At 49.2% G+C, this 25025-nt stretch overlaps 1 protein-coding gene across 3 annotated transcripts; it reads right to left on the bottom strand.

The window, feature by feature from the left end:
* Positions 1-1483: 1483 nt before the first annotated feature.
* Btnl2 (butyrophilin like 2) lies at positions 1484-20209 on the bottom strand. 3 transcript variants are annotated; one of them, XM_075979545.1, is made up of 9 exons: positions 19913-20207; positions 18469-18552; positions 15684-16031; positions 12640-12921; positions 10804-10824; positions 9760-10107; positions 7240-7518; positions 6371-6466; positions 1484-4171 (listed from the first exon to the last, which is right to left on the bottom strand). In XM_075979545.1, the coding sequence occupies exons 2-9, from the start codon at positions 18545-18547 to the stop codon at positions 4104-4106; spliced, it is 1521 nt and encodes a 506-aa protein (XP_075835660.1). In that variant the 5' UTR covers positions 18548-18552; positions 19913-20207; the 3' UTR covers positions 1484-4103. The 3 variants fall into 3 exon arrangements, with proteins under 3 accessions (XP_075835660.1, XP_075835662.1, XP_075835663.1); XM_075979547.1 differs by lacking the exon at positions 19913-20207 and adding an exon at positions 19344-19494; XM_075979548.1 differs by lacking the exon at positions 10804-10824 and having other exon boundaries at positions 19913-20209.
* Between the last annotated feature and the right edge of the window lie 4816 nt (positions 20210-25025).

Consider the following 25025-nt stretch of genomic DNA (forward strand, 5'->3'; position numbering starts at 1 on the left):
AACTTTATTGGGGGGGGTTGGGAAAATTACCACGGGGCACAAAAGGTTTATCAGCTAGCTGGGACCACAGCCAGAGTTCAGGCTTCTGAAACTGTGGCACTGGGGGTGTGTTTGGGCCCCTTTTTAACATTAGGTACGGACTATGGAATTTTTACATTTTTTAGGTTAGTTTAGAGACATATTGCATTTTACAATGTTCACTTACAAGGTTTTGGCTTAATGGTGTTTACAAAAATCCTGCAGCTTTATACCTCGTGGTGTTTACAAGTAACTTCACAGCTCTTTCTAGCACAACCTGGAGCACAGGTTTGGAAACAATGTGAAACCGAAAGTCACGCTGGAGCAACTTATTAAAGGTTAACCTCTGCCCAGGCAATTGTGGGCTATAGGGGCAGGAGGGCTGTCGGTAAAAGTTAACCCTTGGCTGCTGACAAAGCTGCTGCCAGCCCTCATTCTCTAAGTTTATAATTTTATAGTTCTATGTCCCCGCACCCTTCAACTGCACGACAATCTGATGGAGGTGTTTTTTCTCAGCTGAGGTTCCCTCTTCCCAGATGACCTTAACTTTTGTCAAGACAGAAAAACAAAACAAAACACAAAAAAAAACCCAAACAAAAACCAACCAGCATGTGTTAGTGAAAGAGACGGATGCGTTTGGAGATGGCCAAGCTCTTGATGCTGGATTTGACTAAATGGTCTTGATAAACGATGCTTTCATTATGCTGCACTTTGAAACTGAACCAGGGTTTAGGTGTACGTTTTTTTGTTTTTGTTTACTTGTTTTGTTTTGTTTTTGTGTACTTGTTTTTGTTTTATTTTGAGTCAGGATTTCTCTGTGTAGTCCTGGCTGTCCTGGAACTCTCTCTGTAGACCAGGCTGGCCTTGAACTCAGAGACCCCCCCCCCCCCAGCCTCAGCCTCCCAAGGGCTGGGATTAAAGGCATGGGTCATCACTGCCTGGTCCATACCAGTTTTTACAAGTCTATTTTAAAATGAGGTACTTTATTTCAATTCATCGTTCCAAAGACAGACAGACTGTCCCTCTCACTTGAGGTCAGCCTCATCTTCAGCTGATGCTGCCCGACATGGTTCATTTTGTCCATCTTTTTTTCTCCATTAATCTTCACTGAACAATTTTATTTTTATGAGACAGGGCCTCCTAAGTCCTGGAACATGCTGGTCTTGAGCTCACAGAGATTTGCCTGATTGAAGGTCTGCACCACCACACCCAGTCCTTGACTGAATTTCTTAAATGAAAAGGGGCTGGGAGAACCATTTTGATGTACAAGAATACGGATGGCATAGGTTAGCTAAATATTTCTTTTGCAAATATTTTAAGTATGGAAAAGAGCAGAAGATTGTTTTAAAGGAAAAATACGTAATAGTCAAATGTATTTGCAGTGCCTTCAAGGTCTAAATATGCCTGGAACATATATAAATCAAAGAGAAATATACAATTTATAAGGTAAAGTCATCTTCCTTTTAAAAACAATGTTTTTATTAATCTATGAGAATTTCATATGATGCATCTTGATCATATCCATTCCTCTTCCCCAACTCCTCCTAGATCTACCCCAATCTCCTTACTCCTCGTGTTCTCTCTCTTTTTCCCAGACCCAACTACACAGGGGTGGGGCCTGCCCAGTAGTGTGGTCAATGAACCAAGGATCACACTGTTAAAGAGCACTGATTCGCCTTCTCCGGGCAGCTATCAAATGCTGTAGATGTAGATCCTCGGCTAGGGGTGGGACTTGGTGCTCCTTACCTTTCTTCTTTAGTGCGTGTTTAATAGGAGTGCACATCTCAGGAAGAGTTCAGAGGTCCCCGACAATCTCAGGAAGAGTTCAGAGGTCCCCGACAATCTCAGGAAGAGTTCAGAGGTCCCTGACAATCTCAGAGCTCCTCTTGTATCACAGCACTTGTCATGATCTTTCTCAGGTGACCGAGTGCAGAGCACATGGCCAAGTCTGACCTTTAGAAGCAGTTGGTGGGTTGTATAATGGCTTATCTTCAGATCACTTAGCCTGGTTGGTCAGTTATATATTCACGCTTATCTTCATCTGCTCTCTGGGCCTCCTTTCCTGTTCTCTTCTATGGCCATGCATGCGTTCTTGCTTCTACTTTGGACTCCCATGGCCGTGTCCTTCCAGGAGGCTGAAGTCTACTTAGAGTTGGTTTTTGCTTCTTCGGCTTGGACCCGTTCCACTTCACCTAGGACCAACTTCAAGCACATATTCATTTCCATATTCCTCAGCGTGTGTGGCAGCGCTCCTCAGGCAACTCTGGGAAGATTGTGCCACGGAGGGTTTGCTGTTGTCCAGAACTTTGTCCTCCTTAACTGGCCATAGCATGGTGGCAAATATTACTAGAGGTATTGTAATTTTTAGCTAAAAAATGAGGCAGCAAAGTTTCATGATGGTTCCTCCATCCAAGAAATGGGGGAGTGACCCTAGGAGAGCTTATATGAGATTTAAAGACAAACTCATAGGCTCTTAAAATCAGCATGTCTGTTATTTGGGGGATGCTGGGTCCTTCTTGCATCCTGGCATTGCTGTTTTTATGTGGGTGCTTGTTGATGGAAGTTTCTGTCTCACCTGGTCCTGCAGACAGCCGTTCAGTCCCAGATAAACACACAGAGGCCTATATTAATTATAAACTGTCCGGCCTGTTGCTCAGACTTCTAATTAGCTCTTACAACCTAAATGAACCCATAATTCTTATCTATGATTAGCCACGTGACTTGGTGCCCTTCCTCAGTAAGGTATTCTCATCTTTCTCTGTGGCTGACTTGCGACTGCGTCTCTGCCTTTCCTCTTCATATGCTTGAGAGCTTAGTCCCCAGTGGGTGGAACTGTTTAGGAGGATTAGGAGGCGTGGCCTTGTGGGAGCAAGTGTGTCCCTGGCGTGGCTGGGCCTTGAGGAGTCAAAAGTGTAAGCCGCTCCTAGTTAGCCTTCTCGGCATCATCCTTGTGGATCAGATGTAAGCTCTGAGCTGCTGCCCCAGCGCCAAGCCTGCCTGTCTGTCTGTCTGCTCCCTCCAGTCATGATGGTCATGGACTCACCCCCTGGAACCATGAGCCCCAGACGAAACACTTTCTTTTATAAGTTACCTCGGTCATGGTGTCTCTTCACAGCAATATAACAGTGACGAAGACAGATTGTTTAAGAAGTTGCTATAGGAAACCCTGTTTTAGGCAGGGAAACATATTCTTTGGTATACCAATACATGGCATAGATAAGTATAAAATACTTTATGAGTGATTAAGTATTAGCATTTTGACTCCTTTCTGTTGCCCTTCCATGACCCAGCTGCAGACACACTTGGATAGAGACCACATGGCAGGCTTTAGTCTAATGTTTTATTTTTTTAATTATTTTTTATTTTATTTGTACAGATGTTTTGCCTGCATGTGTGTGTGCCCGCTGCCCTCAGAGGCTAGAAAAGGACATCAGGTCCCCTGGAACTGGAGTTATAGACGGTTGTGAGCTGCCATATGGGTGCTGGGAATCAAACTCAGGTCCTCTGCAAGAACAGTTAGTGCTCTTAACCGCTGAGCTACTTCCCCAGCCCCTGCTCTGATCTGTAGTGTGGGTGCCAGGTCTTCTGTGACTGTGACTCACAGTCAGGTCCTTCATCTCATGGAAAAAGAAAAGAAACCCTCTCCTCCCACCTGCAGGTGAAGGGCTTTGTCCCTCTGGAGCTTCTGGATCGGACATTTCTAGAAAAACCACCCAGGTCTCAGACAAGTGGCATTTTTCTCCAGATCTAGGTTCCCCTTCTTATATCCTCATGATGGATCCAGAAGGTGATGGCATGAAACGGCTGTGGCAGGTGAGGGATGGTCCCCAGCCTGAGGGACAGCAGAAGGAAGCAAAGGGAGGGAAGAGGCCATCACTGTGCCAAGATGATGATGGGCGGACTCGGGTAGAGGGGTCCCTCACTGTGACCAACAGGAGTGGGTCCTGCTCCATGGAGAACCCTTTGGACAACAGCAGGTGAGGCTCACTGAAGGGAAAGATGGGGTATTCAGAAAGTGGGGTGCACCTGGCTTGCGTGGTACTCCCCGACTCTGTGGTGCATTTTTTTTTAATCAGAGCCTCTTGTCAGAGGGAAGTCCTTGTGTGGTTTCCGTCATTCCTGAGATGTTGCTGATTGCTGTGGTGTTTCTGGTCTGGAAGGAAACACAGGAGAGGAGGAGATTACAGAACGCCACGGGCGAAGATAGAGAAAGCAGAGGTAACACTGGAGCAGACAGAGTGGTGTCCGTGGGCTTCCAGCTGTGTGTAGGATTGAGATGAATACTGACAAACCATGGAGCCCAGAAGCCTTACAGAAAACTACACAGTAGGTGGGGGCCTTGGGAAAGGGTTGGAGGGGAGAGGAGAGGTAGGGAGGGGAGCAGAGAAAAATGTAGAGCTCAATAAAAATAAATAAAAAAGAAATAAAGAAAATTGCACAGTAGGATTCAGCATAGAGAAAAATGACGGGGTGTGGGAAAACAACGACATCATTTTAATTAAGATGTTTGTGGATCAGGTAACAGAAGAGGCACGTCGATGAGTAATGATGTAAACTAGAGATAAATGTGAGCCTTCTGCCCTGAAAAATGGTTTTGGCTTTGCTGCTATAGAAACAGTAGGAAGAGCTTGCAGAGCTCCCCTCTCTCTCCTTATGGTGGAAGAGGCCATCCAGTCCATGCCGTGCACTTGGGGAGCTCTCCTCTCTCTGTCTTATAGTGGAAGAGGCCATCCAGCCCATGCTGTGCACTTGGGGAGCTCCCCTCTCTCTCCTTATGGTGGAAGGGGCCATCCAGCCCATGCCGTGCACTTGGGGAGCTCCCCTCTCTCTCCTTATGGTGGAAGGGGCCATCCAGCCCATGCCGTGCACTTGGGGAGCCCTCCTCTCTCTGTCTTATAGTGGAAGGGGCCATCCAGTCCATGCTATGCACTTGGGGAGCTCCCCTCCCTCTCCTTATAGTGGAAGGGGCCATCCAGCCCATGCCGTGCACTTGAGGTCTTACAGGTGTTCTTCCTTTTCAGGAAGTCATTGTATCTGCAAGGTGTCCCCCTCCTCCCAGTCTAACACTATGGCTGGGCTCCTGCCGTTATTGTCAATGCTCTGCCTTAATCTCTTCATGTTCATTTTTTTGGTGAGAGGGGTCCTCCATCAAGCATAGCTAAGTAAGACCAAATGCTTGACACCAGCAGTGGACACATTGTTAGTCACGCGCACTCATGGTCTGGGGTGCGAGGACATGGTCTAAGGCCTGGGCGTGCAGGAACACAGGATGGGAGGGACCAACAAGAGCCTCAGGAGGCAGCTCTGTGGGGCTGGAAGGTGAGATGCCCCTGGTTTACAAGAAAGTTATGTGACTGATTTGAGTAATTTGTCGGCTAACAGAGAGACAGAGTCCCAGACGTTGAGGACCAGATAGGGTTTAGTTCACCTGACTGAAGGAATTAGCAGATCAGAGCTTTCCTGCTTGGCAGTGGGGCTGGGATAAAGGGTGAGAGCAGGGGATCCTGGATGGGTATTGGCAAGGCAGTGCAAGAAGCCTGAGGCTGAACAACTCTACTAGAGCTGGAGTTACAGACACTTGTGAGCTGCCGTGTAGCTGCTGGGTCCTCTGCAAGAGCAGCTAGTGCTGTAACCCCCGCGAGGCATCTCTCTGGCCCCGAGTAGTTAGCACACAGTGAAGGGCTCATTGTGGCATTTTCTTACACAGATCAAACTATACTTTCCCCACTGCCCGTCTTTGTCTCCTCTTCCAAATTCTTTTTAAAATTTATTTTATTATTTTATGTCTATGAATGTTTTGCCTGCATGTATGTCTGTGAACCACGGCATGTCTGGTGCCCGCAGAGGCCAGAAGGCATCATTGCCTTGGAACTGGAGTTACAGATGGTTGTGAGCTACCACGTGGGTGCTGGGAACTGATCTCAGGTCCTCTGCAAGAGTAGCAAGTGCTCTTTCTTAACTTCCAAGCCATCTCTCTAGCTCTTTCCTAACCTCTTTCTGGTTCCTTCCTCCCCCTCCCCCCGTGCTGAGGATGACATCATTGTCACTATGAGGTCAGATATGACTGAGAGAGTGAAGTCACCAAGATCCCAACTACCAGAGCAGGTATGCAAATCCAGATCCAACTACCAGAGCAGGGATGCAAATCCAGATCCAACTACCAGAGCAGGTATGCAAATCCAGATCCAACTACCAGAGCAGGTATGCAAATCCTTGTGTTTTAACCCATTGCTGTTGTACCTGTGAGCTCCAAGCTCACTCATCGCTGAGCCTTGATGACATGAACGTAAGCCAGGGACTCTTGCTACTCATCTGTTAGTATGTAATTGTCCAGCCCTAGTGACCCACCTACCTTTCCGAGGTCGCTTCACCTTCAGCAGGTCGACAGCCATGGCAAGAGGCAGCAGCAGAACGGGCAGGGCCATCCACAGCAGAGCTATCCTGGAGTCTGAAATGCAAACCCCGGTAAGTCACGAGACTAGGAAAACATGAAGATGGCTCTTTCAGAGGTGCAGCCTGAGGACGGGTCTCCCCTGTCTCACAGAAGCCAAGAGAAGCAGGCAAATTTAGCTTTGGTGCTCCCTCCACCCCATTTTCCTTCTTCTTTTTCCAGTTACATCTCTACATCGCAGGATCCGTGGCGGAACTATCGCGATACAACATAAAGTCTCCCAGGCTGTAACTACAAGGATTTTGAGGAGAATCAATTTTTAGTGCAGAAAATACCCGCGCGCACGCGCGCGCGCGAGAGAGGTTGTTCTTGGGTGACTTGAGGACAAACTTTGCAAATGACATACATTTATTTTTAAAAGATTTGTTAACAATCTACCCTATGAGAGAGAAGAAAAAATAGGAGGAAGAAAAGAAGACAAAAGGAGGAAAATTAGGGGAGGAAGAGGAGAAGGAAGAGGAGGAGGGAGAGGAGGAGGAAGAGGAGGAGGAAGAGGAGGAGGAAGAGGAGGAGGAAGAGGAGGAGGAGGAAGAGAAGGAGGAAGAGGAGGAGGAAGAGGAGGAGGAAGAGGAGGAGAGGCAGCAGCAGGCTGAGAGCGGGGTGCGCACTTGTAAACCCAGCACTTGTGGTGTGGAGGCAGACGGCAGAAGTCCCAGGCCAGCCTGCGCACACCAATCCTTCCCTCAAACAAAACACACAGAGCCCTAGGAGCCAGTCTCAATCATCTGACCCTTAGTTCCCACACCAGAGGATGGCATGCAGACACCAACCTGAGAGGGAAAACCATGCAGCCTTCTCCTCGCCCCAAGGGAGGCTGATGGAGCAGGTCATATTCACCACCGAGCCGTTTGTGACCTGCAGAAGCGTCTCCACCTGGAACAGCCCCTGGCTCCCTTGATGAAAGGCCTCGGAAAACGATGGCACAGCCCTTCCGCCTCTGTCCCTCCACTGCACCTGGGGCCGTGGGAACCACCCATCAGATGTGCATCTCAGCTGCAAGCCTCCATCCTTCAGGACCTCCTGGGTGATCCGCGGGGTGGAGCCCACCGCTGGGGACAGAGACCAAGGAGGCAGAGATCAGCAACTTCCCCGAGGGAGGGAGGGGAGGGGAGAGCGGCTTGGGGAGGATAGCAGAGCTCAGGGCCAGTGGCCCCCTCTGGGAGCTGGGACTGACTACAGGTTTCTTGTTCTGTTTTCCTATTTTCGATTCCAAAATCTTCTGGGAGGAATGATTTAGGAAGTAAGAAGATAAAATTTCCAATATATATATCTGTAACCTGGACTCCCATCTCTTTCCTCCTTGCGCTGACAACAAAGTGACTTTGATCAGACAGGAGACTCAGGGACAACATGGAAGAAACTTAGAGTTAGGAGATGTTTCTCAAAGCAGAGACAGAAAGTGATGTAGAAGTCCTCCAGGCATTTCACGCCCCTGCTCATTCATTTAGACTGGGATTCCGAGAGAGAAATATGAAGGGTAGCCAGGATTTGAGCCTATGTCCTCGACGGCATTTGCTGGCCTTGGAGAGCTGGTTCTGGGGTGATTTTGTCACCGTCCTAGGAGCACACCAAGACTATCAGTCTTTACAAAGTCTGTGGAGGTGGTAGATCCAGCTGAGTCCTCAAATTACTACACCTGAAAATTACATAGTTCCCAGAATCTCAGTAGCACTAAAATAACAAGTCTTGCATGAAATTATGGGGAATATTCCCAGATTTCCTGGAACCCATGGCTGCTTTATGGAGGTGCTTGAGAGCCCTGCTTTCCTTATTGTTCTATACTTAAAATTTTAAACCACAGGGAACGCCTGGTACCGCCAGTCCAGCCGAGAACTCATGGTGGTGAAGCTTGTTATTTTGCTAAATGAATGCAGTATCAGATGTTCTCCAAATTCTTTATCTCTGTACCCTTAGATTATTAGCACTGCTCTCAGACCTCATCAGAGAAGTTTCTTTGGGCAACGGATGGTCATTAAGACAGAAGCTCACAACTGTCAAAGTGAAGAAGCAGTGTCAGTGGGGGGTGCTCAGGCACAAATGGGACCTCTGTATCCCGGGACCTCTGTATCTGGGGACTTTTATATCCCGGGACCTCTGTATCTGGGGACCTCTGTATCCCGGGACCTCTGTGTCCTGTCCTTGCTACCCTGCCCCCCATGGCTAGGTGACCATCATGGAAGGGTGAGAGAGAAGAGTCGAACGAGTCAGAGGTTCGGGGTGGGCGCTGTACTGAAACTGTCTGAACGTGACAGGAACTCTGTGCTCAGACAGGGACTCTTGGCAGCTGCTGTTACCAACACAAGATCTGCACAAGACCAAGCCTTCCAGCAGGGAAGAGGGAGGGGATCACAAGCCCCACCCCTAGCTGAGGAGCTGTGGACAGTGGATGGCTTCAGGGGAGGGGTGAGTCAGTTCTCTTTGTGTGGGGGACCCTCACCCCTTATTCTCAAAGGGGCAAGAAGAAATTTCCTAGCAAAATGTTTTCCCAGGAAGATAGTGGCCTTCCCCTCTCCCACCCAGGAGATTTTGAGCACAAGGTCACTTAGCTCAGCCCAGCCAGCCACCTGGTACAGGCTGATAAAGATGGCCTAATTCAAGAACAGTGGCCTTGCTCTAAGAACAAGGAAAAGAATGGGAGGGAGCAAAAGTCCTTGTACCCGTGCCAAAGCATCTTCAAAGATTCTCTCTGTAGTTATGCCTTTAGAAGCTTACCCCACAGAGGAGATACAACTCATCTCTACCTTGTTGTAACGGGGATGGAGATGAGTTCCAAACATGTTTGTATTATGCTGATTAAACCTTGCTTATTACAGTCTGGGCCTCTCTGGTGGTCTCTCTCTGGGGGTTGTAAGCTGGGCACAACAGTGGCTGTGACTCCTGGTAGGCTGACCACGCCCCAGGGGATGGCTCCACGCCCATGAGTATAGACAGGATAAACTGGAGTTGGTGGATTATTAAATTTAAAAAAAAAAGAGGATAGGAAGTTGGGGGGTAAAGAAGGGAGGGTGGATCTTGGAGGAGTTAGGTGGAAGGAGTTGGGGGTGAATATGACCAAAATTCGTGGTTTGAAATTCTGAGAAATAGTAAAAAATATTGATTAAAAAACTTCAAACCAGCGTGCCTGAAGTTGTGATCTTGCAGTATCTATGGTGGTGACTACATTGAAAGTTCAATATAAACTTGAAAATGAATGAGCATGGTGAATATTTGGGGGGCAGAAATATCTCTCAGTAACTAGCCTATGTCACAGTGTTAAGCTGGAGAAGCCCAAGAGCTGCCTGAATCCTTACCCATCACCTGCACATCCACGCGGGCCTCCTGGTAGACACCGTCTTTCCCGAAAAGGCACCGGTACCTCCCATCATCTGAAGTTCGGGCATCGTGTATCCGCAGGGTCAGCTTTCCCTCGTGCACGGCATCTCTCATCACCACAGTCCTCCCTCTGTATTCCGCCAGCTGCTCTCCCGCCGAGTGGGCCCCGCCCACATGCACGTGGACTGCGGGGTAGTAGTGGGACCGGACCCACCTCACCTCCATGCTCTGAGCGTCAGCTTCAGGTGACAGGTGACACGTTATTTCTATGTTCTCTCCGACTCGGACAAGGATGGGCTGGGAAGGTCCAATCACCCTTGAGGAAGCTGTTAAATTAACCAACACGGAGAAGTAACTCCACCAATACGGACACCTCCTGCCAGGTTCAGAACTGCAAGCGCCCCACGGGAGGTCCGAGGCTCAGGGTCACCCTTGGAGGAGGGTGGGACTCGAGGTCTCAGGGCGCCGGAGGTCCTTGCTTAAGGAAGAGCCTGGCTAGCCTGAAGACAAGGCTAGTTAAAGCTTAGACTGCGCGCCAACAAGGGGACGATTTTATCGCTAAAGCGCTCAGCAGAAAAGGGATACTCCATCACACCCCATCACTGCCGATCTGGCTGACTTTATGCACCGAGTCAGTCCATGCCTCAGAGTTTTAAACTATGAAATATATCTACTGCTACTCAAATCTTAAGGCTGTTATGCGATTAAACAAAGGTTTTTTTGTTTTGTTTGGTTTGCAGTGTGAGCAGAGATTCGGAGAGGTGAGGGTGCTGGAGCCCACACCACCAGGGCTAAAAGTGAGCGCCAGGTGGGTGTGGTAACAGAAATCAAAGAAGCCCTTTCCTAAGCCAGTGTCTGAAGGAGGCTGCGGAGGTCTAGGCCTGCCATTCCCTTTCCGTGTCAACTTAACCAGCACTGGGAGAGCCTGGATTCTCTTTCTTGTGGGGGGTCAGGAGGTTTCCTGGTTGCTTTCCACGCCCTGCCCTCCTCCAGGGAGGGGTGTGCACGAGGGTCTCACTCACCCAGCTCTGTCTGGAGTTTCTCTGGAGAAGGAAGAAGAAAAAAATTTAAGGAATTTTGTCTAAAGGAAAGGAAAGAAACTGTCTTCAGAAATAAAGGTAAGCTTTACGGTTTATTTAAGAACTCAATTTTCCCCACGAATCATCTGGTGACACTGATTTTTACTTTTTTCACAACAAAAAGCTGTCAGTTCTATCACCATCAATTCAGTTTGCTTTGGCTGATATTAAGTGCTGGTAAAAAAATACATACTGTTTTTATAAATGAATACTAAGTATGAAATAGATGACCACAAACAAGTATCACTTACTTATCCAAACTGGGACTGTATGGCACTAATCTAGCATCAACACAACATTTACTTTTGACTTTTTAATGCATCTTCTTACATTACAATACATCCAGAGTGTCCTAAGAGTCTCTGTTCAATTAAAGGCATTTAAAGACAACACTTGTCACATGATAGCAATGTCACATCCGCTCACTCTATAGTAACATAGTAACACCTTGGGATGCTCGGCCAAGAGGATTGCTGTGGGGTTGAGGCCAGCCTGGACTAGAGAGTGAGACTGTCTCAAAAGAAAAACAGAAGCCTGTTTCCGATAGCAGACAGGCAGGCAGGCAGGCAGATAGACAGGGGGATACACAGACGAAAGACAGGTGGATGGTGGATAACCAGGAAGATGGGTGGATGATAGATGATGATTGACGCACAATTAATAAAAACTCAGAGACTGAAATTGGGGTTCAGCCTGAAGATCTAAGAAGCAAATCAGCCAATCACTGACTCTTTCTTATCTTGACCTCAGTCTGAAAATGGTGATCCTGTCTCCAGGAACATCAGAATGGGACTGAGACTGAGAGCTGTCTCCTCCCATTTCATAATCCTCTCTAGGGCTTGGATCAGAGATGTGCACCACGGGGATTAAAGTCACACCACCCGGTTTCTATGGCAACTAGAGTGGCTACTGGGATTAAAGGAGCATGTCGTTGTTGGCTGGTCTACAAGGCTGGCCAGTGGGGCTGTTTTTCTTTCCTGATCCCCAGGCAAGCTTTATTTAATAAAATACAAGTGAAATGCCGCGCCAGATGAATTATGGATGGATGATAGGTCAACGATAGACTGATAGATGACGGCGATTGGCAGATAGACATGTGCTAGCTAGGGGGTGGAGTAGATTTATGAATGATAGATAAACGGTGGATAACTGATAAGTGGTTGATAGGTAGATAGATGATTGACTGATTAGATAGGTAGATAAGATAGGCTGGCAATAGATGATACTGGATGCTAAATAGATCTTTATCCTTGAGCATGAGGATTTTTCTGGGCTCCCAAAGTCATCCAGTGTCCTTCTCTTTGTCCCTGCTCTAACTTCTAACAGCTTAGGCAACAAACCTCACCACTACCGTATTGTGTTTTGATTGTTCTTGTTACTGCTTATTGTCAAGACTATAATTAAGAAGCTGTTAGAGAAACCATCTCATGCTGACTAAGCACGTGATTGGTTCCCGGGGGTGGGGGGTAACTGGTATAGCATAGGAAAGCGTGTCAGTTGGAGGAATATTTTTATTATATTTCCAGTTGGAGAACTATTCTTGTTATATTTCCAACATATTGAACACCTGGGAGGAAAAATCAGCACTGAAGTAAAACACAGAACTTGAAAATGCCTGAAATCCTATGAACTGCCACCTAATCAAAATGCACAGTATGCCTTTTATGAAAATGTTTATGGATTTTAACATATTATTTAAATATCATTAAAGAAAATATGTGTTACTGCCGAGAAGCCCCCCTCCCCCAACCCTTCATGGTGCCCAAGCAGAGCACTGACCTGGCAGGGCAATGGCGGCCTCCTTAGCCTCTTCGAGGCCACGGTTGTAGATGAAGCAGGAATACGTCTCTGAAGTATCGTTCCTGACCACTAGTGTGTCTTCCACATGGAACAGCCCATCTTCACCCAGCACGTGATTCTGAGAGAAACTCAACAACTCTTCTCCCCACGTGGCCTCCCAATAGACCTCGGGCTCAGGGAACCAGCCCTGGGACGTGCATATGAGCTGGATCCCTCCTTCTCCAGGTCCTTCCATGTGGATGTTTGGAGAAGATCCTAGGGCTGGAGAGAGAGAGAGAAGGAGAGAGAGAGAGAGAGAGAGAGAGAGAGAGAGAGAGAGAGAGAGAGAGAGAGAACATCGTTTAAGTCTAGGGCCCAAAGAAGGCATCAAGATCCTGAGTCCTTCACAGGGAGGAGGTGGGAGCCCAGGACCCAGAAGCAGACAGACAGCGTTACCAGGGTTTCTTCACACTCAGCTGAGTTCTGTTTTTTTTTTTTAATTTGTTCCCCAGACTGTGTCTTTAACCTGACCACACTTTTCTTGAGAATCAGATGGTGAAAACGGAGTGGAGACAAACATGACAGATTCGTGGTGCTGCAGAGACGTGGTGTGATTTATTTACGCCAACTTCTGTGCCCCCCGCTTTTCTATTTCCTCTCTCACTGGTCTCTGTACTAGGTGCCTTGTCTGCCATTTTTGGATGATATCTGGACTCTAATTTAAATGAGATATTTATTATTAAACTCAGACACCATGTTCATGGGCTATTTTCATTTCTTCTGTGGGCAGCTGCAATTTTGGCATTTAGTAAAATACATGAGAAATTACTGTACCTAAACATATTTTTTCAATGAGGAAATCAACTGATTTGTATAAATCATGAAGTGTTTTCTTTAACATCAGAACCATTCACATCTCTGGCTGAGCGAATAGATGAATAAGCCTTTCCCTTCACCCAGAGAAAACTCCTGACTTAACTCTAAATGTCCCTGAGTGTGACATGAATCAGTGTCCAGCTCCAATCACATCTCAGAAATACACGGATTCTCACGTCCATTTTGAATCAGCTGAACACAGTAATGGGAACAATTGCAGCCATGAGCGTCAAGGAAAAAAAGGTTAAGTGTGGCATTTTCTCAAAAAGGCAGACCTGATGTGTAGCCTCATTGTCCCTCTTCTGGGAAAACACCCAAGGGAATTTAAGGCTGTCCTCACTCACTGCAGAACCCTTCCCAAAGCCCCAGCTGTAAGACCAGCCTGGATGTCCATCCACAGAGGAGTGGGCAGAGAAAATGGGGGGGGGGGGTGAGTGCACAATGGTGTTTTGTTAAATTTTATTTTATGTGTGTGGGTGTTTTGTCTGCAGGTACATCTGTGCATCACGTGTGTGCCTGGTGCGTGTGGGGTCTAGAGAAGGCCTTGGATGCCCTGGAACTGGAGTTACAGGAGGTTCTGAACTGCTGTGTGTGTGCCAGGAATCAAACCTGGGTCCTCTGGAGGAGCAACAAATGCTCCTAACTGCCGAGCCATCGCTCCAGCTCCCACAGTGCTGTTTACTCACCCCAGGAGGATTGAACTAAGTTAGCCATGGGAAGTGGATGGACCTGGAGACCATCATATTAAGTAGAAGGAGATTATGGGATGGGAGAGGGAGACAGGAGAGGGCAATGGGCAAATATGTTCAAAGTCCATGATAAACTTGAATGAAAGTGTCATGAGACCCATCACTTTGCACAAGGAATACATGCTAATGGATTTTTTTTCAAGACAGGTTTCTCTGTAGCTTTGGAGTCTATCCTGGAACTAGCTCTTCTAGAGCAGCCTGGCCTCGAACTCACAGAGATCCGCCTGCCTCTGCCTCCCGAGTGCTGGGATTAAAGGCGTGCGCCACCACTGCCTGACTGCTAATGGATTTTTAAAGGTGGTAGTAGCAAGGAAAAAAGCTGCCTGGCCAGAGAGGCCAGTGTCCCCAGAGAATCCTTCCCCTGGCGAAGCCACCGGGTTTGCCTGACTTCCCCCTCAGCATGTGAAATGGTTATGATGGTGTGGACAAATCCCAGCATAGAGGGGGAGTGGGCATGAATCCCACCACTAGTGAGAAGTTCGTGGCCACTGATAGCTACTGGGAGGAGGACCAGTTTTCCTTAGGGCACAGCTACTGGGAGGAGGACCAGTTTTCCTTAGGGCACAGCTCCTGGGAGGAGGACCAGTTTTCCTTAGGGCACACCTCCTGGGAGGAGGACCAGTTTTCCTTAGGGCACAGCTCCTGGGAGGAGGACCAGTTTTCCTTAGGGCACACCTCCTGGGAGGAGGACCAGTTTTCCTTAGGGCACAGCTCCTGGGAGGAGGACCAGTTTTCCTTAGGGGCACAGCTCCTGGGAAGAGGACCAGTTTTCCTTAGGGCACAGCTTCTGGGAGGAGGACCAGTTTTCCTTAGGGCACAGCTCCTGGGAGGAGGACCAGTTTTCCTTAGGGCACAGCTCCTGGGAGGCTGACCAAGCTCAGTAGATGGCCGCACACCCGAGTATATGGACGGACAGCACACACTGTCCTGGATGAGGGGAGGGAGAGGAGGAGACATAGGTGTACAGGGAAGAAAGAGGGTGGAGTCTGGGAGGAGCTGGGGAGGGGAAGAAGATGATCAAAATACGCTGTATGAAGTTCTCGACGAATTAATAAAAATGCAGAAGAGGTCTGGGGAGATGGTCCAGTGGTTTAGAGCACTGACTGCTCTTCTGGAGGACCTGGGTTTGATTCCCAGCACCCACATGGGGCCTCACAATCATCTCTAACTCCAGTTCTGGGATATCTGAGCCTCCTCTGGCCTCCATGGTCACTGAGCACACACAGAGTGCACATACACACACAGGCAAAACACACAAACACATGAAGTAAAAACAAATAATTCTTTTTAAAAAGTGAGTATGGAAAGATTGTGTGTGTGTGTGTGTGTGTGTGTGTGTGTGTGTGGTCGAAAGGAGATTTTTCAGTAAGGTGAGTGGTTACCCTCATTGTGCCCGGGGACCCCTGTGCAGATCCTCACCCGCCACTCGGAGCAGCACGCTTGCCTCCTTCCAGTTGTCCCCTTCCTGGAAGCGGCACCAGTACTGCCCATCGTCACCTGGCTGGGTCCGGTGGATCTTCAGGGCCACACTTCCCTCGTGAGTGCTGTCCTCTGTCCACTCCACCCTGCCTCTGTATTCCTCCATCTGTAGCCCGGCCACCTCGGCTCCGTCCCGGTGCACAATCACAGGCGTGTCGGGGTCAGAGCGGTACCACCGCACCTCCATATGCGCCGCTGTCCTCTTGGGGAGGAGCTGACATGTTAGCAGGGCATCTTCCCCGACTTTGGCCAGGATGGGAAGGGCAGGCCCCACCACTCTGAAGTCATCTACGGGACAGTGGAAAGGAAAAGAGCTAGAGGATGGGGATGCTTGAGGAGCCAGGGTGCTGGGATTCGGTACCAGGAGGCTGGAGGGATTTAATGCCAATGTTTCAGTGAATCTGAGCATGGACATTTGTACATTTTCTGGTTAAAAAAAACCTGTATGTATCCTAAAGCTTAAAAATTTGATCCTATGCTGTTCCTTCCCAGTCCAGCTGGAGTTGGTGAGCTCCTATTAGCTCAGGTAAGCTGTTTCAGTGGGGGTCCCCATCGTGGTCTTGACCTCTTTGCTCATATTCTCACTCCTCCCACTCTTCACCTAGACTTTGGGAGCTCAGTCCAGTGCTCTGATGCGGGACCCTGCCTCTGTTTCCCTCAGTTGTTGGATGAAGGGTCTATGGTGATATTTAAGATATTCATCAGTCTGGCTACAGGGCAAGGCAAGTTCAGGCCCTATTCTCATTGGGTGGGTACTGTGTTCAGCCTAGATATAGTAGGGAGGGCCTTGGACCTTCTCCAAAGCAATGTTCTTTACCCTCTCGGAGAAATGGATGGGAGAGGGGTGGAGGGAGATAAGTAGAGGGAATGGGAGGAGGGGAGAGAGTGAGAACTTGAATTGGTATGTATAATGAAAAGATATAGTTTGTTTTCTTTTTTAAAAACAAGTAAAAAATAATAAAATAAAAATCTGAGCATGAATGCATCACCAGCCTTGTGATTTGGAAGCAATTCCATGGCCAAGGAACCTTTGAGACCTGGGACTTTTTTTAAGTATTTTATTTTTAATTATGCACCTTTGTGTGGGTACACACACGTGTGTGCAGACGAGATGGGAGCATCAGACCCCTGGGAGCCGGGGTTCCCAGTGGCGGTGAGCCGCGTGCCTTGGGACTGGGAACTGAACTCAGGCCTCTGGCAGAGCGTTTAGCACTCTCAACAGCAGAGCCACCTCTTCTCTCCTGAGACTTTCACTCTGAAGCCACGAACAGTGACGACACCTCTGGGTTTCACTCCCAAATAAATTAATTTGTGAGATGATGTTTCTACGGGAAATTTTATCTTGATTCTATAGCCATTTTGAGTTTAGGTAAATCAACGATGCCACCAGGTCCTGCAGCCTTGCAGGGCCACTCATCCCACGGAGGGAACAGACTTGCTTGTTTCCTTCCTTCTAGAGAAGGCAAAAGTCCAGGATGTGGCAAAAGTGGGTTTCACAGAGGTGGGTTAGAGGCATGGTTTGTCTAGAAAGTTCAAGTCTTCTGGTCAAATTTTAAGTCATCTTCCTTGACATCTGAGTATCATAGAGATGTTTGATAATTCTCTATGTTGCTGGCCTAGGGTCTCTATTGCTGTGATAAACACCATGACTAAAAAGCAAGTTGGGGAGAAAAGGGTTTACTAGGCTCACACTTCAGCCTTGCTGTTCAGCACTGAAGGAAGTCAGGACAGGAACTCAAACAGGGCAGGAACCAGGAGGCAGGAGCCGAGGCAGAGGCCATGAGGGTGCTGCTCACTGGCTTGTTCCCCATGTTGCTCAACCCACCTTCTTCTAGAACCCAGGGCCAGCATACCAGGGGCAGCACCACCCACCATGGACTCACTAAATGAGAAAATGCCTTACAGATGGATCTCATCCAACTGTTTCCTCTACTGAGGCTCCTTCCTTTGATGACTCTAGCTTGTGTCAAGTTAACATACAAAACCGGCCAGTACAGTTGCTATGTTTAAGAATTTCAAGCGTCATTTGAACACCATGTTCTTCCTCTGCAGTCCCAGTAAGACAGACCAGGAGTTCAAGGTCATCTTGGCTACTGGCGAGCGTTAGAGACCTTCCTGGGCCTTGTGAGGCCCTGTCTAGGCAGAGGGAGAAGCTGGGAAGCTTGGCAGAGAAAGATGTTTGCAGCCTAGCCTGAAGAACCGAGTTCAAGTCCCGGGGTCCACAGGGTGGAAGAAGAGAACCAGCAACTTGTCTTCTGACTCCTGCACACAAGCAGCACCATGACCATGAGCTCCGCCCCCACATAAATGTTAACATTAAAAGCTAAATAAAAGTAGTTATAAGAATAAATTTATTTAATTCAGACTTAAGATGAAATAAAATAAGTACGGCTCAAAAATGCTCCCCAGAACTTAAATGGAGATCTTGTGTCATCCGCTGGTGGGGTTTACATGTGACATCCTTACCCACAGAGTTAAAAGCACGAGATGAAAACTGCGCATGCTCCAACTACCGAGTCAAGCGCTCTTCCAGGTGACTCTCATTGCTATCTAAAGTTGTTACCGGCGCCCAAGAGATGAGCAACTAAGTAAGAGCTTTCCGGAGCCGGGGTTGGAAAGCCCAGCGCAAGCCCTGGACCTCTACACCCCGAGTTACTGCTCCGTCCGGTTGGGTTGTGTATTTTAGCTCCGCAGGGCGTGCCAGCAAGGGAGGAAGGGACCCTACCTGGGTGCTTCACAGTCAGCAGAAGGAAGAGCAAGGAGGCAGCCAGGCCGGGCAGACTGTAGCCTGGGTAATCCACCATCCTCCCTGGAGCAAACACAGGAGAGAGTGTGGCTGTGAAACCCAGCATGTCCTGCAGGTTCCACACTGCTTGCTGTGGCTTGTTTGCTTGTCCTGCCAACTCCAAGCTAGTGCAGCCATCCTCAGCCTTTCTAATGCTGTGACCCTTCAATTCAGCTCCCCACGTGGTGACCCCCAACCGTAGCATTGTTCTCTAGTGGCTGCTTCATAACTGTAATTTTGGTAGTTATGAATCATACTGTAAATATCTGTGTTTTCTGATGGTCTTAGGCCACCCCTGGGAAAGGTCCATTTGACCCTCAAAGGAGTCGCCACCCACAGGTTGAGAAATGTTGAGCTAGAAGAGGGACCCTCAGTGGAGGAGCTGCCTCCGTCGGATTAGCCCGTGTACAAGTCTTTAAGGTGTTGTCTTGGCTAATGATTGATGAGGGTGGCCCAGCCCACTGTGGGCGGTGCCGCCCCTGGACAGCCAAACTGAGCAAGCCACAGGGGGCCAGCCAGTAAGCACTGCTGCCTCAGGGTCTCAGTTTCAGCGCCTGCCTCCAGGTTCTTGCTGAGTTCCTGTCTTGACTCCCCCTTCATAGTCGATGGTAAACTGTAAGAGTAACCCTTTCCTCCCCAGGTTGCTTTTGGTCTTTATGCTTATCACAGCAACAGAAAGCAAGGGAGGACAGTGTCCGATGCTGATTAAGAAAGCTTAATAAACAACCAACACCAAACCCGTCACTGTCAAACCATTGTCTATCTCTAGTCTGTGTGCTTATTGATCGCAGCTGACCCCCTGCCTCACGTCTGACCTCTCCTGTGAGGCACATCTGTAGGTACTCCTGAGGCTCCACCCCCTGACGTCTCACGTAGTCCAGGATGGCTGGCTTCTAACTTGCTGTGTAGCCAGGGATGGCCTTGAACTCCTCCCTCTACGTCTTGTGAGTACTGAGATCAAAATTCCATGCACCCGGAGGCAATACTGAAGAGGATGAGGCAGGAGGATGTCCACTTTGAGGCCAACCTGAGCTGGAGGAAGTTTCCTGGTTGAAATGAAAAGCAGTACCCAGATAGAGACGAAAACATTAAAAAGAGACTCAGCCCGGTGTGGTGGCTCACTATTATTCCAGCACTCAGAAGGCTGAGGCAGGAGGATTGCCCTGAGTTGGAAGTCAGTAAGGGCTCTAGAGTGAGAGCCTGCCTCAGAACACTGCTCTCTGAAAAACGCACAGTGGAGATCAACAGGAAGTGAGAACCATCGTGACTGGTGGCTGTTTCCTGACAGGTCACCAGCTGTTACACAGACCTTACTTCCTCATTTTAGTAGGCTTCTCCCAAATCCCAAGTCCATCCTTCACTAGAGACTCTGCACGCCACTCACCTGTCTCTCTCTCCTTTGGGGGGAAACCGAGGCTCTTGCGTGGTGTTGTGTCTCTCGCCCACAGTGTCCCTCATCCACACAGCAGGTGTCTAAAGACGGGTGAGGTCAGGACTCGCTGGCTGGAGAGGCAACCGTGGAGCAGCCCCAGGAAGTGGAGGCATCTTTGGGTTGGGTGAAGGGAGATGTGAATGCTGCCAGCCTGAAGGCAGAGCCCAATCCTCAAGATTCACTCTGAAAGGAGACTCCTGTCAGACAGCACACTCACCTCCGCCCACCGCAATACACTCAAAAGCGAAACTCAGAGGCCGGGTGGACTTTGACTGGGCTCTCTCTGATTTCGCTAGACTTCTAGGCATAGATGTAGCATTGGCACTAACCTTGTCAGAATGCCAGCGCTCAGGCTGGACCCTGCTCCACACCCTGTCCAGCAGGTAGGACCTGGCGCCTGGTAGTGCCCCATATCACGGCTACCTTTGTCCTGCCCACGAGACTACTGAATTTCTATGGTTCTCCACATAGGGCAGGCTCCCCTCGGAACACAGTCTGTGGTCCTGCAGGGTTGGGAGCATGACCATCTATTTATACTCAATATTAACCCTACTGAAGAGAAAACTAGATCTTATCCCCACTAAAGAGAAAACTGAGGTGGTGACATTCCTTCCCTGAGACCAGAGCATCAGGCCGAGGTGCCCTGTGTGTCTTGGTTGCTTTTGCTTTTTTTATCTCTTTTTTTGGAAAACAAAAAGCTTTTAAACAAGAAGTCTGATAAGGTTTCTGACACAGTGTGTAGGAGGCTGCTGGGCACCCCATTGGGTGCTCTTCTTCCCACAGCCCTTCCTTGGGGCTCCCCTGAATTCTTCCATGCTGGGGGGGGGTCTCTAGATCCACTCTCAAGAGCAGGGAGAGCAGTGTTTAGCTTCTTTTGAGGAATTCTCCTCATTGTAACAGTGTAGCAGCAGAAGTATACAAAACACTATGGTTTGGTTCTAGCTGAGTGTCTTCATTCCTCTCTCTCAGGATGCTTGGCCAATCCTGCTCCATCTGGCACACAGCTGCTGAATTTTGTGTACAGATAGTGGGTCTAGATGAGGCCCCGCAGGGCAGTATGGGAGGAGCTAGTAAGAAGGACACATGGCCATTTCTCCACCAGAGCAGAAGAGTTGTGCCTTGTTAGTTTTATTTTGTCTTATTTATTTATTTATTTATTTATTTTTAATACAGCATTTCTCTGTGTAGTCCTGGGTGTCCCAGAACTCACTCTGTAGTCCAGGCTGGCCCCAAACCCACAGAAATCCACCTGCCTCTGCTTCTTGAGTTTTGGGATTAAAGGTACATGCCACCACCACCTGACTTTGTAATGGTCAGTTTTAATTGTCAGCTTGACCCGTGTAGAAGCCCCTGTGAAGGGACTCTCTATGAAGGATTGCATAGATGGGGTTGGTCTGTGGGCAAGTCTGTGAGGGAGTAGAGGGTTAGTAGAGGCGGGAAGACCCAGTCCTGAGTGCTGGAGGCACCATTTCATGGACTGGGTCCTGAGCTGCATAGGAGTGAAGAGGCAAGGGGAGCTGAGCAGGCATTTTACAAGAGCAGAGCAGCCGTGACATCACAAGGGCAGGGCAGCTGTGACATCACAAGAGCAGAGCAGCCGTGACATCACAAGGGCAGGGCAGCTGTGACATCACAGGAGCAGAGCAGCCGTGACATCACAAGGGCAGAGCAGCCGTGACATCACAGGAGCAGAGCAGCCGTGACATCACAGGAGCAGAGCAGCCGTGACATCACAGGAGCAGAGCAGCCGTGACATCACAGGAGCAGAGCAGCCGTGACATCACAGGAGCAGAGCAGCCGTGACATCACAGGAGCAGAGCAGCCGTGACATCACGAGGGCAGAGCAGCCGTGACATCACAAGGGCAGAGCAGACGTGACATCACAAGGGCAGAGCAGCCATGACATCACAAGGGCAGGGCAGACGTGACATCACAAGGGCAGAGCAGCCATGACATCACAAGGGCAGAGCAGCCGTGACATCACAAGGGCAGGGCAGCCGTGACATCACAGGAGCAGAGCAGCCGTGACATCACAGGAGCAGAGCAGCCGTGACATCACAAGGGCAGGGCAGCCGTGACATCACGAGGGCAGAGCAGCCGTGACATCACAGGAGCAGAGCAGCCGTGACATCACAAGGGCAGGGCAGCCGTGACATCACAGGAGCAGAGCAGCCGTGACATCACAAGGCAGGGCAGCTGTGACATCACAGGAGCAGAACATCCATGACATCACAGGAGCAGAACAGCCATGACATCACAGGAGCAGAGCAGCCGTGACATCACAGGAGCAGAGCAGCCGTGACATCACAAGGGCAGAGCAGCCGTGACATCACAGGAGCAGAGCAGCCGTGACATCACAGGAGCAGAGCAGCCGTGACATCACAAGGGCAGGGCAGACGTGACATCACAAGGGCAGAGCAGCCATGACATCACAAGGGCAGAGCAGCCGTGACATCACAAGGGCAGGGCAGCCGTGACATCACAGGAGCAGAGCAGCCGTGACATCACAGGAGCAGAGCAGCCGTGACATCACAAGGGCAGGGCAGCCGTGACATCACGAGGGCAGAGCAGCCGTGACATCACAGGAGCAGAGCAGCCGTGACATCACAAGGGCAGGGCAGCCGTGACATCACAGGAGCAGAGCAGCCGTGACATCACGAGGGCAGAGCAGCCGTGACATCACAGGAGCAGAGCAACCGTGACATCACAGGAGCAGAGCAGCCGTGACATCACGAGGGCAGAGCAGCCGTGACATCAAGGAGCAGAGCAGCCGTGACATCACAGGAGCAGAGCAGCCGTGACATCACGAGGGCAGAGCAGCCGTGACATCACAGGAGCAGAGCAGCTGTGACATCACAAGGGCAGAGCAGCCGTGACATCACAGGAGCAGAGCAGCCGTGACATCACGAGGGCAGAGCAGCCGTGACATCACAGGAGCAGAGCAACCGTGAAAGCCCAGGAATTTGCAGTCAACCCGATTTTCTGAGATTTGCCACTTGAAGAAACTAAAGAAAGCAGGGGCTGGGGGCGGGGTAAGAGCAATGGAGAGGGAAAGAGAGAAGAAGGGAAGGAAGAGGTGGGGGTCCGAGGTCCATTAGTCAGTGGTACGTGAGACTTGCAGGCATTTAAGTTTCAGACTGGGCAGTTCTGAGCTCTGGCGTCCATCTGTCTGCTACTGACTCTGGACTGTTGGGTCCGTCTCAGTACTAAAATCCTAAAAAGTTCTGACAAACATTCCTCTGAATGTTGAATTTCTCACTTAAAACTTTAATTGACTTTCAAATTTACTAAGAGATTTTACAAGTAAAAATTATTGTTTTCAAATCACCAATTACTGTTTTCTGAAAATGACAAAATTGACTTTGCTGCAGATATAAGCAAAGTGCCCCCAGAGGAGCTGGGAGGACCATGGGGTGCTCCCCAATCCTTCAAACTCCCCAGGATCACAGAGAATCAGATTCCAACCAATACTTAATTCCTGTTTCCATAACTATGAACGTGCCCGGCCTCTTGTCACTTTGGCGCGCACCACCCGCGCACCACCCTGCGAGGGGAGAACCTCCAGGCACTCAGAACTCGTCACTTGCCCCGTCAGGGCCGGTCAGGCTGTTTGTCCTCTTGGGCCCTTAGATTCCCCCACCGATCCTGGAAGGTTCAGCTTGAACCCAGAGCTTCAGATTGGAATACTGTCTAACGGGAATCAGCGGCTCCTTCTAGCTCCCTCTCTCAAAGCCGGCTCATGGCTGCCCTCTCCAGAGAAGATGCTTTCCCAGAGGACCAAACCGGAGAAGTGCGGCCCACTTCGGACATTCAGGCTCATGTCGCACTGGGAATAAGAGGAGATATCCTGTTTGAGAAAATAAAATTAGAAGTAAAGCTTACTGGATACTAGCATTTGCACCCCTGAAACCTATCCCATTTTTTTTTTTTTTTGTCCTTTCCCTTGGCCGCTGTTTTGATCACGTGGCCCCATGGCGCCATCTCTGTGAAATGTACCCCAAGGACGACAGCTCCACGTGTGACCAGTAGGTGGCAGATTTTTCCGAGACAAGGTGCTAGTGTTTCAAGGTGGCCGAAGAGACAAGTCACCTTTTGGCTAAGGTCTGAAGAGCTGTGCCCCCAAACCTCCCAAATATTAACTTTCAACTCATCATTGTATCTAATTGTGGTTTTGTATTTCATAGCAAACTCAATTCAGGGCCTGGAGAAATGGGGCAGGAGTAAAAATAACGAGTCTTGTCACCAACTACGTTCAAGGACCCCAGAGGAATTCCAGGACCAAAGCTTTGTTAGGGAGGGTGTGGGGAAGACAGAGTGATGAAGAGAGGCTGCTTCCTCAGCTTCAAAGCTGCTGCCATGTTTCCTTGCCCGGGATTCTTAAAACACACCTCAGAAAGGATCAGCTCTTCTCTCAGAGTCAGCCCAGACTCCAAGAGTAGATCACAGAGATGTGAGTCCTCCAACACTCAAAGGCTTTGGAGGAGTCAAGAGCATCCGAGGACGGTGGGTGGCCTGGAAGGTTCACGTAGGGCTGCAGGGGCAGGAGGCTGAAGTATGAGGGACGCTGTATTCTCAATATTAGGGTGAAAGTTCCTTGCAAATGCATACAAAGTGCAGTAGTTAACAGGGAGGAAGGAAAATGACATTTCCGAGGCTATACTCCCCCTATTTAACTCATATCACCGGAAGCAGTTGGCAGCTGTTTAGTTTCATGAATCCATGTGGATTTAACACACTGTGTCTGGGTCTAATTTCATTCTAAATAGGAAAACCTGACTCTGCCTACAGACCCCCCCATAACTGATAAGCCCACTAATGTCCAGGACACAAAATCAACAGACAAAACCAATAGCTACTCCTGCACACTGGCAACAGGTTTTCTAAGAAAGAAATCGTGAAAGGAATTCAATCCTTGATTGTCACAATTTGAAGCAAACTTAAAAAAAAATACTGATGAAAAAAATTGAAGAAGTCAGACTTGCTGGGGCCCTGTATCCCTGCCTCAGTGCGGTGAACCACAAGTTCAAAGCGGGCCAGGGGGCCAGAGCTGCAGCGTAAGTCCTAG

Source organism: Microtus pennsylvanicus, chromosome 7, assembly GCF_037038515.1.
Source record: "Microtus pennsylvanicus isolate mMicPen1 chromosome 7, mMicPen1.hap1, whole genome shotgun sequence".
Taxonomy (NCBI): Eukaryota; Metazoa; Chordata; class Mammalia; order Rodentia; family Cricetidae; genus Microtus; species Microtus pennsylvanicus.